Source organism: Uloborus diversus, chromosome 9 (assembly GCF_026930045.1).
Source record: "Uloborus diversus isolate 005 chromosome 9, Udiv.v.3.1, whole genome shotgun sequence".
In the NCBI taxonomy this organism is placed as follows: Eukaryota; Metazoa; Arthropoda; class Arachnida; order Araneae; family Uloboridae; genus Uloborus; species Uloborus diversus.
The window spans coordinates 41,846,596-41,865,179 of NC_072739.1; the positions used below are offsets into that span (position 1 = coordinate 41,846,596).

Genomic DNA, 18,584 nt, shown 5'->3' on the forward strand with positions numbered 1-18,584 from the left:
CCACTGTGAATGAGTTTCATATATTGCGTTAAGTTTTTGCTTTATGATCTGACAGTTTTGTATATTTTTACTTTGTAGATCCTTTCTTGAATGATCGTTTTGGTGCAGTGACTGATAACCAGGGATTTTTGTCCTCATCGCAGCAAAATTCAGCATCTGAAAATTATTCTGGAACTCTTGCAAGTAGCTTAAAGCCTAATTTCCAATGTTTCTCAAGATTTGGTGAAGATGCTTCACTTTTTATGGATGGTAAATGTTTTAAAAAGAAAATTTCAAATTTTCATTTCAATATAGCTTTATTTCATTTTTGGTAAATAGAATTACTCTTAAAAATAAATTTCTCAATTCGTTCTCAATCTTTCTAAAAAGTTTCAATTTTTTAAACATGGAGGTTGGGAGATCTTTCAATTTTATTACAATGCTTTCTACCAATATCTGTACAGAAGTTTAAATTGTTATTTTGTATCCTTTTAAAATATAAAATATAATAATTTTAAAGAAAAATTATAATAAATAATTTTGACTGAATAACTTTCAAAAGAAATTTAATTATAAACATAGGATGTTGATCATTTTGACCTTGATTTTCAAAAGAAATAAATCTATTAGTATCTAAACTCTTTGTTGAAATTTGTCTGCAAATGCTACTATTTAAAGTGGAAAATTAATGAAAAAGTAAGATAGTTATAAAAATAAATAAATCTTTAACCATTCTTTGTATTTTTGTTAAAATATTCATGATTTTCATCACTAAGATTTAAAAATTCACTTATGCCTTTGTTGAATTGCTGTAAATTATTTTTATGCATTTTTGTAAATAAAAAACAAAAACTTGCAAAATAGCCAAAGGGCTAAAGTACTGAATATGAGAAGAAATTTCCAGAAGATAAGTTATTGCTTATGGTTTAGAACAGCTAAAATGAAGTTCAAGTAGTGCTAATGTGTTGTGCAATATGTAATTTAATTTTTTTTTTTTCATTGTATTTGAAATCAATGAATAGTGTAAATCTCTGAAGCCACAAATAATCCTGCATCTAAATTCCTGAAGGAGAAAGTTTTGATACATTTGTCATCAGAGCAGAGTGGCGGATCCAGCCGATCATTTTGGGAAGGGAGATGCTTGATTATTTCATGATTTAAAGAATTACTGATTCATCCAAAGTAGCTATCTATTTTTTATTATTATTTTAAAACAATGTGATTAATCATAACATAATTATTTGCAGGAGACGTGAAAATAGGAGATAATGTTCATATGTATGATTCGGAATCGAATTGTTTCAAAGTCCCTGATCTCCTGTGTATGGATATGGAAAGTAATATAGAAGTGTAAGCCACAATCTTTATTTTAAGAAGTAACTTATCAATGTGTCTTTTTTATTGCTGTTACTATGCAACAGTTTTTTGAAACTGGAGTTATGTTTGATTTTGTTCAAAAATATTACAAGCAAATGCAATGCTTCAACATTGGGGTTCACCAAATATTCTCTGTATAATGATTGCAGTAGAGTCTAACACGAGTAAAATGTGAGCAGAACTGATCTATGAAGGATACAGTTTGCTCCAAAAAATGTATATATTTAATGATAAATATATTTTATTAAAACATATTAATTTTTACAAAGAACATGCTGTGAAGACTGATTTGAGGTACTGTTCCCAGTAAAGATTAAAGTTTCAGTTTCAATGTAATAATGTAACCTCTCAGTTTTTAGTATATGTACAATTTTTTAGATCATCTTAAAAGTGAAAATCTCCCTCATAATTTCTTACTTTTTTCATAAAATGAGCCCTGAGTCGGTCATTAATGTTAACTAAATGTTTTCTAAACTTATAATTGTGTTATTGCTTGTTTTTTAGCTTTTACATATGTATATTTTTTTACATTCAATGTTAGTAGATGCATGAGCAATGTTTTTAGCTATAATTTAAATGGATGTGTGAGTGTTATTCATATTTTTTAGCTATTGTATACAGTAAATTGTTTTTTTACCTATCATTTGGATTATCTGCAGTTATCTGGCTACCTTATTCCACATGAGATCGGGAGTTTACTGTAGTAATAAATTTGGTTTTAATCAATTCTTATTCTATTATTGTACTTTTTTTGCCTAACAAATTTAACCATTGATTTTTTTCCCTCTTTATTAAATGAAAGTAAATATCCTTTTGTTTCCTTCAATGTTAGTTTTACACTCTTGCAATTGCTCATTCTTGCTTTGAAGCATAATTTGGCTTTTTTTTTTTTTTTTTTTTTTTTTTTTTTTTTTTTTTTTTATCTTTAATATTGTGACTTTATATTCTTTTTTATTTAATTGATTATTTATTAGTTTAATTTATTTTATTTTTCCAGCCCCTGCTTTAATTCCTAATGATTGTCAGTCTACACAGGAAGAAAGTCTCAGCAGTATGCAGAGTTTAGGTAATATTTCGGAGGGTCTTCTCACTCTTTTTTTTTTTTTTTTTTTCATTGCATAAAATATTTTAATAATTTTGGATACCATTCATATTTTTTATCATTCTGCTCCCAGTTAATAAAAACTTTCTTGGTGCTTCAATGACACTGTATAGTTCAATATATTTCAGAAATTTTATTTGAATTTTTGTTGATATAAAATGAAGATATTATTTTTGAAATTTGTCCAAGTAGATGAAAATAAAAAGGAGGGACAATGAAGCTTTCTCAAAAATTTGAGATTATTTTTTAAAAATATTTAAACCTGTGAATATGGCTTTTGGAAAGTATTTAAACTTGTGGAGATAACTTTTGAAAAATATACTTTGAAATAGTAATATATACTAAAAATATTTTTTTCATATTTGCTGTCCCCCCCCCCCTTTTTTTTTTTGATAAAAATGTTAAGATTTTTTTATTTAAGTTTTAAAATGTTTTGCAATGTTTTTTAAAATGTTGTATTTGTTTGTTTGAGTAGAATGTTTCAATAAATTTTTATTTTCACTGACCTAATTTTGCAATACTAAATTGTTACTTCCTCAAAATTGTGTGGTCCTCTTTATCACACTAATTTTTAATTTGTCCATTAAAGTTTAGATATCTTTAAGTTTTTTGACTTGTGTGCTTTAAAATCCTCGTTTTTTTCTTCCTCAGCAGAGGTTATATTTTTTTCTTTAGTCAGATATTTTCAATATATATTTCTTTTTTAGGTCGTGTGAGCTTAGTAGTTCGAGAACTCCCAGATGCTGATCAAGAATCAGGTGTAATGCTTTTAGACTCATTGCAAGAAACTGTATCCATGCAAAATGCTCAACAGACTCATCGTTCAAGCATAGTCGACATTCTTTCATTAGATTTGACTCGTACCTTAAACTTACCAACTGCTGTGACATCATCTTCAGGAGATTCTGTCAGAACTTCTGAATCTGGCAGCAGTCTTAAGGATTTTGAAATGGAAATGTATGGTAGTAAACTGTTGCCAGATTCTTCTTCAGGAAATGATCCGTCTAAGACCAGAAGTTCTTTGGGCGAAAGAGGGGCTAAGAGAAAACTTCCAGATTGTGGAGCTGAAGATGTTTGCCCACAATTCAGAGCTGTGACTTTATTCTAACTCTGGTACTATTGGCAATGGTGATGTGAGCAGTCATGTAGTAAATTCTACTACAACATCTAATGACCATTGTGAAACTTACAGTTCGAGGTTAATGAAAGCTAATTCTGTGCCTTTAAGTATGGGAGCTGTGCCGAAAACTATAAGCTTTCGTAAAAGTGCAGAAGACATGGTGAGTGGTTGAAACTCAGTTTTTTTTTTTTTTTTTCAAAAGGTGAATAACAATCAAACTGTTAATCATTTTCATTCTGATTTTATAAAATGATGATGCTGTCCAAATTCTGAATTGCATATTGTTCAAGTGCTTTAGGGACTTTTTTTGCAGTTCTTTAATTTTATTTATTTACTTTTTTTTATGTATATATCAGGGTTGGCAAAAACCCGGGTTTTTTTAAAAAAGCCCATGGACCCAGGGTTTTTTGGGTTTTTTTAAATAAAACCCAAAAAAACCCAACTAAAACTGGGTTTTTTAAAAGAAATGTGGGTTTTTTTGTCTTTTTTTAGGGAAAATGTAGGGTACTTGTAGCACATTGTAGCGTAAGTATATGAACAATGCACAAGAATTGTCTTGGGGTAAAAAAAGCTGGAAAACTAGTTAAAATTCAGCGTTTTCTGAAGAAGAGTATGAAAGACGACGAAACCCAAGAATGGTGAAGTTTCAGATTTTTTAGTTTCCATGATTACCAACAGTTAAGGCAAAATTACTTCTTGAGTGATAAAATCTATTGTTCGTTTTTAATTACTACTTTTTTTTTTGCATTTTACTTTATTGTATTTCATTTTTTTATGCAAAACTACTGTAGAACCTCAAGTAGTTTAAATCCCTATTTACTGAATTCCAGCTTAATCAAGACATTTCTTTGAATTTTATGTTGCCTGTTTTTCTATTTCTGTGTACAGATTAAGAAATATTAAACTTTTTTGTAAGATAATGAAAATACTGTACCTGTTCTGTTTTCTGTCGACCGTTTGTAAAATCTGTTTATTTCTAAAAAATATACCTTGTGTTTATTCGAGATTTGTGACGTGTTGGTTAGCAGAAAATAATTCACATGAAAGCCTTTTAACTAGATTAGTTTCCTCTGTACAATCTACAAATATTGAGAAAATCAGACGTGACAGGACTTGGTCAAGATAATTTGATTTATTTATTAACCAGTTAAAGAAAAAAGTTAAATATATTTATTTAAAATCTTTGAAGTATTTTTTTTTATGCCGTTAAGAGTTAAGAAATACTATTAAAGTTCAAAATTTATTTTTTATGTTCATTGTCTGTGGTGAAGAACAAATAAAATAGAAGTTTAAATTGTAAAAGTATTTAAATTAATTACTTTTTTAAAAAACTTTTCAAAAAATTTAAAAAAACCCAAAAGTGGGCTAAATAATGGGTTTTTTAAATGGGTTTTTTCAAAAAAACCCATTGGGTCCAACCCAATTGGGTCCAATCCGGCCAACCCTGGTATATATATATATTATTCTGATATGAGATTCTTCAGACTATCATTTGAAATTTTTGACTTCTGCCAGTTTTGCTTTGAAAAGGATACTACTTAATTCTAAAATGACGAGAGACTAATCATTACATTTTTTCACCATTAAAATTATTTTAACAGTATTTATGTATACTTTCAAAAGTATTCTGTATCAGTTTTTTTTTTTTTTTTTAATTTTAAAATAAACTTTGTTATATGCGGTTGCATGAAGTGCTGTTTTTAGTTTTCTCTTTCATTTTTGTGCAAAAATTTTGCCCCCCCCCCCCCTTTTTTTTTTTTTTTACATTTTTTGAATTTTGTACCAACTTTCAGGCGCTCTCATTTCTAATAATAAATCATTGTATTTATTTTTATTATCATTTTGATTTAAAAGTATTCTGCTGCATTGCATTTATTGAGTTTTATGTAATCGTGCTTTGGTATTACAGTCGGACCCCGATTTAACAAACCTCTATTTAATAAATTTCACGATTTAGCAAATTATTCTTTTTCCCCCCGACTAAAATGAAGGCAAAAGCCCCTATTTACTGAATAATAAACCCTGAATTAACGCATTATTTTAACAGCCAAAAAAAAATTATTTTGTTAATTTGAGTTAGGAAATATTGGACTGTTTACCAAATGTTATATCCATATTTTCCGAAGCAGAAAGACTTTTCTTAGAATCCGCCATTTTTGACGGGCGGAGGGGCAACCAATGAATATTGATTCTGATGCAGAAAGCGATAATGAAACGCCCATTAAAACTTACTTTTTCAAGTGCTTTACGTGGCCTGGTAACTGTAAAAACATATCATGCAGCAGGCTGCAAATGACAGCATTTTCTTCTCTCCATAAAGTTGAAAGATAACTGATTCGAGTCAAGTATTAAGGAAACTGTTAAACATCTGTTACTCAGTACTTTAAAATTTCAAATTAACTAGTGTGTAATAAGTTGTGAAATGCTAAATAAAAAATGTTCACTTTCTAATTATAAGATATTTTTGTACATTTGCTTATCAAGGGTTTTAGATAAGGTAGGTGCAGTTTTTTAAAAATTTCACACCGCGATATTACGCGTTACCCCCGATTTAACGTAGAAAAGTTTCAATCCTAATGAATTTGTTAAATCAGGGTCTGACTGTATTTTCTTTTAAAACCTTAATGCAAAAGAGTTGATTGCTTGGGAATTAATACTAGCTAGACAAGGGACAGGAAAGTTAGCTATCAAGGCTTCCATGAATCCTTCATAGGGCCGTAAAAGGCTTAATGTCTGTGATCTATAATACAAAGGGTGCTTTAAAGTGTTTAGTTTGGTATTAAAATGCTTGATTTTTTTTCATATGTTGCTTTGTGCATTCCTCTCCACTCCCCCCCCCCTGCAAGTTTTTTTAAATTATCAAATTATTTTTTTTTTCTATTTCTTTCTCTCTCTTAACCAACATTTTTTATTCTATACCTTTCAGGATCAAGACATGGATGACAAAAACTCAAGTGATAAGCACAGGAAAAGCCTATTCAAACTCTCCGGGTTTAGGTTCACATTTAAAAGCAGGAACCGGAAATCTCACTTGTCCTATAGATCTGATGGTGATAAAGGTAATTATTTACTTTTCTGCTTCTGATGTACTTTCACTGAGTATTTTCTTTTCCTTTTTCTTTTTAAATAAGATTATGTAACATTTAAAATCCAAGGTAACATTTAATGCTTAAAATTTTCCTTAAGTATGAAATATTGATTAAAACATGCTATTTGCTTTTAAGTAGTAAAGCAATTTTGTTATTTGCCTTGGTAATTGAAGCAAAAGTTCTTGTAAATGTAGTTTTACGTGAAATACAACCGCCAGCTCAGTCATTTCACTGCATATGCAGTCCTCGGCTGGAAATGACTGAGCTGGCGGTGTATTTCACGTATTTCTGCCTTAGACCTGGCTATAGGGCGGTAACTTACTGAATAAATGCAGTTTTGTTTAAATTCTAAATAAGATACCTTTGAATGAGCAGTTCTATGATTTTGGTTTTCGATGTTCAAGATTGTATCAATTCTTTGTCATCATATAAGTAATTAAATCTTCGTTGTAGTCAGATGTTTGTTATGGATTAGAATATGTACTAATATTTAGTGTTTTTTAGACAATCTTCGTGATTTGGATGGGAGAACAGGAGGCAGACAATCTCAAAGTTCCTTTGCTGAAATGAGAGCATTACAATTAGGTAAGTTAATATGACTTTTTAAAATATTAAATTAAATGTGCTCAATATTTTTTTAAAAACTATTTGGAGTACATTTTGTGTTGCATGTTGATGCAACAAAGTTTTGCATCATATCATTCTGTCAACTCTCCCTATTCATTCAAGAGACTCCCGATTTTTAATGCCTTCTCTCAAATTTCCTAATGAAGTAAATATCTCCTGAATTATCATCCAAACAACAAAATTCCCCCCAAAATGTTTTTTTTTTTTTTTTTTTTTTTAATGATTAGAATTTTAAGGAAAAATCCCTGGGTGTATAAAAGTTATCTACAGTATATCCCTGTTTAACGATTGTCAGGGGACTGGAAAAGGTTATCCTTAAATCGATGATATCATTAAATCGAGGAGCATTGACATTCAGTGCAGTCGAATCACGACCAGTGAAATGTATCATCAAATTGAGGAAATTTTTAAATCGGGTAACGTGAAATCAAAGCATGAAATTCATTTTTAATTAAGAGCTGTAAGCACTTTTAAATTTAATTCTTTTAAAAGTATTTCACTATTTGTGTGTGTGTGTGCTTTATCATTGCAATGAAGATTCCTTTTTACTCACCGAGGGAAAAAGTATTGCAATTGGCTATTTTATTTCCAAAATGGCAGTTCTGCTATGAGATTAAAAAGCAAGAAAAATTGGATCTTTGTGTCTGTTCTACTAGCATTCGTTCAAAAGAATGTCAAAAAGTTGAAAATGTCATTTCATGCCAAAGTTAGAGAGAGCTGACAATTTTGATGCATAAGTTTAATTTTGAATAAAGGACTGAAAGGCATTTTGCTTCATCACACACAAGCAGACTTTCTCTGTCTCAGTTTCCTTAAAGTATTTCAAATAACTTCTTTTAGGACTTAGATTTGGTCTTTATTTGGGACCACTGTAAATGTTCAACACAACCAGAGAGTTCACAATAATGACAGGTTCACTGTATCAATGTTTAACTATTTATAAAATCTGCTTCATCACTTTGTTAACTTCCTGTTTTTTTTTTTTTTCCTTGTAGAAGCTGGAGATGAAATCCTTGCCAAGTACCGTAAAAAGTCACCAGCTTTGAACACAAATTCGGCTTTGAAATCTTCGAATTCAGAGCTATCCGAGACTATGAGCAATGCTTCAGACAACGCTCTTGGGGATGGAGGGCCTCACAATTTTGAACCTGGCAGCATAGAATCCTCTGGAATATTTTACGATGCTAAGCGCAAGTTGAGGCTCGTCTTAGGCTCAGCAGACCTGCAAACGTTGCCTTGGCTCAATCACTCTCGTGGACGCTCTACATCAGGTGCCTTACAAAGACTTCAAGAAAATGAGTTGGTGGCCTTCCTCAAAGTTCTTCTTGCCGAAGCCATTAATTTGCAACAAAGGCCTTTGATGGCACATTTGCATGAGGCTTTGAGATGTGTTCGTCTCTTTGATGATGTTGGGTATGTATTGATATTCTCTCATGTTCAACTATGCAATTGGCAAAAAAAGAAAAAATAATGCAAAATATTTCCAAAAAAAAAAGAGTGAAATCAAAAAGTTGTTTTTAAAGTTCAAAGAGTTATTTACTGATATTTTAAGTGTTTTAGGTTGTGAAGATCAAACTAAAAATCTGCAAAAGTTAATGTATAATGCACAGTAGGAAAGCTCTGAGTGTACTACAGCTTTCCACTGTGTATTGAACATTTTAGTACTGACGAAAACTCTCAGTTGAAACTTACAGTACATTTTTTTTCCCTTGGGTTCTGCTGATTTATTTTAATGATAATTTAAACCATTATTTCGAACATATATTTTTGAATCTGAAGTGACTATTGTTTTCTTAAAACCAAAAATTGGAGCACTTTTTTGAACTCAGCATTAAACCCTTATAATTTGATCCTTTATTTTTAGGTGCCAAAAATTATTTAAGTCACTAAGAGATGATTACAGAAAGAGAGCCCCATACATAGCATATCTTGTTAGGTGTCGTCAGGGTCTGTTGTCTACACTGTCACACTTGGAAACTTTGACTGAAAGAGTTGAAAGGTAAGTGTCATGATTATGTGCATTTAACTTCTGATAAACATCAGCTCTCAGATTAATTTTCTTGTGCAGTCAAACCTTTTTTCTTCAGCTTTTAGTTTTTGCCAGATTTTGTAAAATGTTGTGTGTAAAGAAAAACTTAAGAGGCATAACACAAAAAAAACTTTAAAAGGAAGCAGCATATGGCCCACTTGCTTATGTGTCATCACCATACAATGTGTATTCACTAATGTTATCATCTGCGTTAATTTAATGATAAATTATTTAAAATTATTTCTGTTCTTATATGAAATTTTTGCCGTTGGTCTCCGGAAGTTTTATTTATTTAAGTTGTTATAAAAAATTTCTGCGATGAATGTTTGAGATATTTTGATTGGAGAAAAAAGAAATATAGATGTATTCAAACCCTGATTTAGCGAATTCATGGGGGCCAAAACTTTTATACGATAAATCGGGGTGCAAAATTTTTCTTAAAAAATTGCACTTAATCTAAAAGCCCTAATAAGCAACTGCACAAAAATATCCATGATTAGAAAGTGTACACTTTTATTATTCAGCATTTTGTGACTTATTACACACTAATTAATTTGAAATTGTGTTGTACTGAGTAATAGATTTTGACAATTTTCTTGATGCTTGACTCGAAATAGTTCTCTTTTGACTTTATGGAGAGAAAAAAAAAATACTGTGTCATTTACAGCCTGCTGCGTGAGATATGTTTTTAGTTTCCGTTCCATGTAAAGCATTAGAAAAAATATGTTTTAATGAGAGTTTCATTATTGCTTTCTGCAACAGAATGGCTGTTCATTGGTTGCCCACTCGGCCGTCTGCTGATCGCAAGAAAAGTTTTTGTGCTTCGCCAGGGCTCATACGCTCCTGGAAAACTTGGAATTGTCTGGGAAAATGAGATGGTTAAAATGTCAGGGGAAAATCCGGGAATTTTCCTATTTTGGTCGAAAAAAAAAATTTCCCCCAGAAATTTTGTACCATGTGATCTAATCTTCGCTTTATCGATATTTCCTAAAAAAAATTTAAAATTTTGAGGCAAAATTACGATAGCAATAAAAAAGTCGCAACCCCCCCAAAAAAATTCTGCATTCGCCATATTTGGGCCCCAATAGTTCATAAGAAAAAAAATTCCTTGGGTGAACAGGAATTATGCAAACTCAGCAGGGAAGAAAACAATAAACTGCTTCTGAAGCTCAAGTCTGAGGATGAGAGGGTTCGATCAGGGGAAAATTTTGATCGAAAAGTCGTTTTTAGCAACATGTGAAACGTAGTCACCATGTTTGGTCATTCACAAGATGGAAGTAGACGGGGCATTCCAAGGTATTTTTGACATTTATGTCAAGTCCGTAACGTGACCTTTTTTGCCATAACTTTTTAATTTACCGTTTGATTAGCATATTATTTTATTTTGAAAGATCAAAATAAAATAATATGCTAATCAAACAGTAAATTAAAAAGTTATTGCAAAAAAGGTCACGTTACGGACTATACATAAATGTCAAAAATACCTTGGAATGCCCCAGACACAATAATTAAATGCCTAAGTTTCCAAAAGCAAATCAGAATTGGATGTTTTCTGTATCTGCTAACTAATGAAAGTAACGCAAAATGTGCTGAATTTTTTTTTGAGCAATCGCGATTGCTTATTGTTATCATTTGACTGTTTTGGCGTGCTATCATTTTATTTTCCCACCATCACCCTCTGCCAGCACCACCGTCGACCGGCTCCTCACGATGCTGCTCCTATAGCGAAAACCGTTTCCAGGTTGCATCAATATCCTACACACGCACGCATACATGCAGAACTACACGCACATATAAACACACTCCTACACACACATATGCCTACACACAGGCGCATACACACACAGCACTGCATACACAACATGCGCACACATGCATACATACATACACACACACACTAGCGCCTACACACACAGCACTGGGTACACAACATGCACACACATGCTTACATACACACTCACGCACCCACACACATGCACCTACACAAACACGCGCATACATACACACGCTCGTGATTGCAAAATACATAATTTGAATTCAACATGCCAAAAATTCAAATTTTTTTTTTTTTTTTAATTTTTAAATATGTAATTTTTTTGAGAAATGAAAAATTTAGTTCTTAAAACTTAGTCTTATCCTCATTGCCTTGGATGCAAATGTGATACATAATTTTTCAACTGAATTGTAGTTTCATGAAGATTTATTATTTTTAAATTGTTTTAATGCTACAATTTCAAAAAATTATTTCTTAATTTTTGGCGTAGCAGCCATATTTGGTCATTCCCAAAATGAAAGTACACAACATATTTTAAGTGTCTAGGTTTCCGAAAACGGCATTAGATGTTCGGCTGCAATGCGAACTATTAAAAATAATGCAAAATGGGCCTTTTTGTTTTGTGCGTGTGGATAATTAGCAATTATTTTCTGGAAAAATGCAAAATTTTTATTTTCATAACATTTTTTTATTCTAATTGATTTAGAGGCTTATGTGCTAAAAACTGACTGTTTTATCTAATTATTATTAACTATTTATAACTGCTTTAATGCTACAAATTCAAAAATCTTCTTATAATCTTAAATTTTTCACTTAGTCGCCGTTATTTGGTTATTTGCAAGATGGAAGTAGAGTTTAATTTCTAAAAACAGAATTGGATGTTTATCTCAATGCAAATTATTGAAAGTATCATAAAATGTATAATAAATAATGAATTTAAAAAAAAAATATTATTTTCTAGAAAAGAAAAATTTTAAATTTAATGTAAGAGTCATTCCATTTCAAATTAGGCAGGCAGGTATGAAAAGTGTCATGTGACCATCACCGATTTTTTTGAAAAAATTACAGTAGTTACAACTAAGGGACATATGAAATATCCCAAAAGGATTTTGCAAGAATTTTTTTTTTTTTTTTCCAGTTACAGCCTATTGAAATTCTGCACTAAATCCGCCATTTTGGAAAAAACGGCAAAACAATCCATTTGAAATGGACACTATTTCAAATGTATTTAACCTATTTGAATAATACTTTTTTCTAAAAATAAATAAGAACCCATATATCCTTTAGACATCGTTTTTGAAAGTTTAGTTAGGTTTTTTGATAAAGGATAAAATTCATTTTTGCGGAAAAAAAAACTGCATTTTTACCGATTTTATGATTTTTTTTTTCTCCACGAAAGAAAGTTTTTTTTACTAAATGGAGATGGCAGTCTAAGGCCCTTATATGATAGTTTCATAACATATTTTATTATAATCCTTAGATGCATACAGCCTTGGAAATAAAATTTTGAAAATTTTCAAGAATTAGCGATTTTTGAAGTGTTTTTTCTCAAAAAAAATTTTTTTTTTAATTCTAAAAATTGGCTCATTTGAACCCCATATAATGCTTAACAAGTGGATAGACACCGCATCCCGTATTTTTTCCCATAAAATGGTTTATGATTTTTTGAAAGTGACTTAATCGCTCATTGCATGCTTGTAAATTAAAAATGTCTAATAATTTCAGTCACTGAAATTCTGATTATATTAATGCCTAATAGCTACAATAATGGTGCACTTTATCAGGAACAACTAAAATCTTACTGACTTTTAATAATATATCAGTAGCAAACCGCTTTTGATGACCCAGTCAATTCGTCTTTTTGTAAGACTCTGTGTGTAATTATAGAAGAGCCTTTGGTGATTATATTAATGACTAATAGCTACGATAATGATGTACTTTATCAGTATCAGCTAAAATCTTTCCTTTTTTCTTTGAGTATTAGTTTATTTTGTCTCCAAAGTTATGCATTCACCGTTACTTTCATATGCAGCAACAAATAATATTTTTTCTCTTTCAATTCTCTTTCTCTACAACTCAATTATGTAACAGGAGAAACCATCAAAGGGAAGAACAATACAATGCATTTAAAATGATTAATTTTAATTTAGTGCTTTGGTTGTCATTGGCGAATGTTGTCACATAATTTTTGGATCCGACCTCGTATGGTTAATTTTATATGTAAGAATATGTATACTAAATTCAAGCCGCAAAACTCACATGTAGTTTAAGAATTTAAAAAGCCCACCTGTTTTATGAGAGAAGTAATCAATTGAACATGGTTGTAAGTTGAAGTAATCAAACAGATCTCACCAAAAGTAACTATTATAGCCGGGGATCCAATTTCTAATAAAATATGTGCAGGAGCTATAGTCTTCAGAACTTATTCTAATGCTTAAGTGGCCTGAATTCGGTCAAAAATTTGAGTGAAACAAATAAGGAAGTATGGGAGCTCAGCTCCCATAACAATCAGGCGCTGATCAGCAGAAAAATATATTTATATAATGAAGTTCAAAAATACGAATTGACTGGGCCATCAGAAGCGGTTTGTTACTGCCATATTATTAAAAGTCAGTAAAATTTTATTTGTTGCTGATAAAGCGCACCATTATTGTAGCTATTAGGCATCAATATAATCAGAATTTCAATGACTGAAATTACTAGAAATTTTTATTTTACATGCATGCCATGGGCGATAAGGTCACTTTCAAAAAATCATAAAACATTTTATGGGAAAAAATACGGGATGCAGTGTCTATCCACTTGTTAAGCATTATATGGGGATCAAATGAGCCAATTTTTAGATTTTTAAAAAATGGGTTTTTTGAGTAAAATCACTTCAAAAATCGCTAATTTTTGAAAATTTTCAAAATTTGAAATTTTATTTCCGAGGCTGTATGGATCTAAGGATTATAATAAAATATGTTATGAAACTATCATAAAAGGGCTTTAGACTGCCATCTTTGTTTAGTAAAAAAAATTTTTTCATGGAGAAAAAAAATCATAAAATCGGTAAAAATGCAGTTTTTTCGTCGCAAAAATGAATTTCTTTCTTTATCCAAAAACCTAACTAAACTTTCAAAAACGATGCCTAGAGGATATATGGGTCCTCATTTATTTTTAGAAAAAAGAATTATCCAAATAGGTTAAATACTTTTGAAATAGTGTCTTTTAAATGGATTGTTTTGCCGGTTTTTTCCAAAATGGCGGATTTTGTGCAGAATTTTAATAGCCTGTGACTGAAGAAAAAAAAATTTTCTTGCAAAATCCTTTTGGGATATTTTATATGTCCCTTAGTTGTAACTACTGTAATTTTTTCAAAAAAATCGGTGATGGTCATGTGACAGACCCTGCCTGATCTGAAATGGAATGGCTCATAAGCATCCTTTAATATGCAAAAGAGAAAAAAATACTGATTATTATCATTGGTCTATCGTTGGCGGATGTTGATTTATGTTATTTTGCGTTATATGGTATGCAGATCAATGCAACAAGTTATCTTATTTATACTGAAAAATAGCTTTATATTTTGCTCAATATGTTTTGTGTTATACAAGGTGTATTTCGAAAGTAATGCAATTGAATTTCCCACGCCTCTTTTTTTTTTTGTCGGAGTGGAATCGAACTATTTGAGTTAAGTAGGTACCCTAAGGTTTTCCAGAAAACCGCTCTCCGTGTTCTTCGAGCTGTGGAAATGGCCGGACGTCAGTTAATGTTAACCTCTGGGCACCGACCATGTCACAGAAAAAAATGGTTTTCAATTAAGTTTTGTTGCCAAACCATCAAAATCTCTTGAGGAGATGAACAAAATGATTCGTGAGGCTTACGGGGACTCTTCTCAGTCCCACTCATAAGTTTTGAGGTAGTTAAAGACCTTTAAAGAGGGCCGGGAAGAGCTCCAAGATGAACATCACTCTGGGCGGCCGTCAACCAGCAAAACCAACAACAATGTGGCTCGTGTTCATCAGTTGTTGGATTTTAACCGTCGATTGAGTATCAAGATGGTTGCTGATGAACAAGTTTCATGCCAAAGCGCTGTGCCACAAAGGACTGCGAGTCCGCGAGGTCTTGACTAAAGACTACGTGAAAACGTCGTCTCACCCTCTTCCTATAGTCCTGATGTCACCCCAGCAGGCTTTATTTTGTTCCCTCGTATTAAGGTGGACCTGAAAGGAACCTGTTTTTCATATATAGAAGATATCCAATCAACCATGACGAGGACCTTAGGAGAGATCTCCGAAAACGCTTACCAGTCATGGCAGAAACGCCTGAAAAAATGTGTAGAGACCCAAGGACATTACTTTGAAGAATAAGTGTTTGTGCAAATATGTTCAATAAATTACTTTAAAAAAAAAATAATTGGTTTACTTTTGGAATAGACCCTGTATACTAATAAGAAAATTAAAAGAAGTACTATTGTAAACCAACAATTACAGCAAAACTCTAACATTACGGATGACACTTGGCATTGAAGAAATGCTAAAAATAAGTTGAAAATATTTTGTTTTCAACAAGTAGTAAGCAAATGAAAACAATTTTGAACAAAATGTTTTAAAAAAACCCCTAATTTTGAGAGAAAAAAAAGAAAAATTCCAAGATTTTTTTTTTAATCTAAGGGGACAAAGTTTCAGTTCTTGCTCGTTGCTAACGTAAACAATTTTAATTATTTTGAAAATATTGTTATTTAATTTTGAATGAAGCTAGTAACCTGGAATTTTATTAAAAAAAACAACCTGGAAAACCTAGAAAAGTCAGGGAATTTTTTCAACCACAACTGTATGAATCCTGTTTGCACAAGGTGGATGTATCCTTTGGAAAACAACCGAATATTTCCTAACTCAAAAAAAAAAAAAAAAAAAATTGGCTGTTAAAATAATTTGCTAATTCAAGGTTTACTTTAGTCGGGAAAAAAAGAAAAATTCGCTAAACCAAGAACTTGGTTAAATACAGGTTTGTTAAATAGGGGTCTGACTGTAAGTAAGTGTTGCAAACTTGTGCTCATAATATTTAGCCTTATTCTTCCATTAATAAAGTTCTTTTGTTTTTCTTATGTAGGGATAAACAAGTTTGTAGTCAATATCTAGTAATGACTTGTGCCAGAATATTCCTAGAAAAACATGATCGAAACTTGCAATATTTCGTGAAAAAATTCCAAGAATTAGTGGTTGCTGATGAAAAGGTACGAAACATACCATGTTTATATTTCTTTTTATATTTATTCATCCATTCTGTTGAGTTCCTTTGTTTTGTTAGTTTAAATTTGTTGTAACAATATTAATGTTGACTTTAATTGATAAAATGTGACCTTAACATTATATTTAGAGAAATTTATCTTCAACAGGCTAAGTTTTTTCTGAAGTTTTTATTCAAATTTAAGATTTTAAGCTCACAAATATTTTAAAATGGGGTTCAATTTCTGGGGAGAGGGGGATTTCCCCCTTTACTTCAGATTTCATGGTGGATTTTTTTTGAGTTTGGGAATTAATTTTTATTTTCATAGTACTGAAAAATTTGTTTAGAATTATAACAGCCGTAAGTTTGCACTAATCATTACTAGTGATGCAACAAATATTCAGCCTGTCTGCCGAATACTTTATAAAAGAGCTTGTTTGTCAGATTGCGTTGAAAGTTTTACATCTTTAAATTTGTTTATAAATGTTTATTGAATATTTTTAATGCAGTCTGCCCATAACACATGTCAACTTAATTATCCTGTGCTTTGTCATTTTTAATGGTGTACAGTAATTAATGTTTACTAAGGGATATCTACAAAATTACCCACGAAAAAACCATTCAAAAGTTTCCCACTGACATATTAGAAAGGGTTGATACTTATTTTATCTTATTAAAGTAATTATATTACACTTGTAAATCATACTTTATGAATAACTGGATAAACAAGACCCAATTTTTCTTTTCTTTTTTTAAAAAATACTGTAAAATATAAAATGAGATTGCCCACAAGAAAACAGCCCACAAAGAATTTTGTGCTTTAGGTAATGGAACAAATAAACTTGAAATATTTTTCTCTGGTAATTCAGCTGGTTTAGCTCTATTACTTTTCATTATAGCTACAAATTTTGACTTGACTTCAGTGTCTTTTGCTCAAATTTTGTTGAAAAAACTAACTTAAATCTGGGATCTAAAACTAGCAATGCAGTAGCGTTCATTGCTTTGAATTAATGAAAATCTCTTCATCTCTTCTCCAAATTTTGGCTGAGAGTGTCTTTCATTGTACAAACTCCAGAAAGGACACTGGATTTATCCAAATAAAATTTTGATGTTGTAAGTATTGGGCTAAATGATGATTCCTGGCATCCGTAATCATTACAAATCTTGTCACATAAAATCAGCATTATATTAAATAATATTACACAGAATGTATCTGATCAATAGTATCTAAGATTTTATTCATTAAACAATTAAGAGCAGTACTCATATGTATATCTTCGTACTTTGAAAGGAAGATGTTAGCAACATCTGGAAAAGGCAACTCACGATAATTTCTAACTATCATAATTTCGGGTAGATAATCCGCCCTATCGTATACGCCGCATGTACACTAATCTAGTAACTAAAAAAAAGTTTATCAGATAAGCTGCCCCATCGTATATACTGCGGGAGAGCAAATCAAAACATGGCGCCCCCAACATTCAATTAGTCTGAAATTCTCTTTTATGTATATAGATACGATCATTTTTGATTGTTTATATTACTTTCTACACAAACAGCAATATATAAATTTAAATAATAAATAAATTAAAATCTTACCTTGTATACAAAATAACTTCATCAAAATTAAAAATCTTATTCAATTAACTCTGTTATAAACTTTAATTTTTTTTAATTAAAACATAAAAGAGTAAAAATCAAGACATACATATACAATTAAAATAAGACAAAATAATAACATTAAAATCACACGTCATCAAAACCTTCGAAATCTGATTCGTCGATATCAGAATCAAAAAGGGAAAGCAAATTGCCATCTAATTGAAAGTTGCTTTCATCACAGTCACTTCCTTCTGAGTCACTCAGTTCTCTTTCATCCGATATGATTTCGACTTCACAAAAGCCGAAATTATGGTGGAGGCCCGGACAGTAGGGTGGGTCGAAAAAAACTTTTTTTTAATTCGAAACGCTTTAGTGCGGAAAAGTTGCCAATTGCGATAAGAATTAAAAGCACACCAAATAGAACAAAATCGGATAACATCTTCCGGTCGCGCAACGAACTTGAATGTCATAAAAAATTGTTAAAATCGATCTATTTTGTAATTTTTTTTCTATCATTTAAATATTTAATAAAAAGCAAGCTTTAGTTTTCCATGTTTGGTTTAAGGTTTAAATAACTCAAATAAAATATAATTTAACCAATTATCAAATATTATCCGCTCGCACAACGTCTTAGAATAAGACAAAAATTCACCATATTCACTGTGTCAATTCAA

General features: G+C 30.9%; 1 protein-coding gene across 1 annotated transcript in view; it reads left to right on the plus strand.

Moving 5' to 3' along the window:
• LOC129230175 (GTPase-activating protein and VPS9 domain-containing protein 1-like) overlaps positions 1–18,584 on the plus strand; it is a 145,680-nt gene that overhangs the window by 90,118 nt on the left and 36,978 nt on the right. Inside the window, exons 13-22 of the mRNA XM_054864577.1 lie at positions 79–249; positions 1,227–1,329; positions 2,331–2,422; positions 3,166–3,415; positions 3,600–3,738; positions 6,505–6,637; positions 7,172–7,252; positions 8,290–8,707; positions 9,159–9,293; positions 16,192–16,315. Coding sequence (XP_054720552.1) covers positions 79–249; positions 1,227–1,329; positions 2,331–2,422; positions 3,166–3,415; positions 3,600–3,738; positions 6,505–6,637; positions 7,172–7,252; positions 8,290–8,707; positions 9,159–9,293; positions 16,192–16,315 — 1,646 coding nt within the window. The remainder of the gene's footprint in view (positions 1–78; positions 250–1,226; positions 1,330–2,330; positions 2,423–3,165; positions 3,416–3,599; positions 3,739–6,504; positions 6,638–7,171; positions 7,253–8,289; positions 8,708–9,158; positions 9,294–16,191; positions 16,316–18,584) is intronic.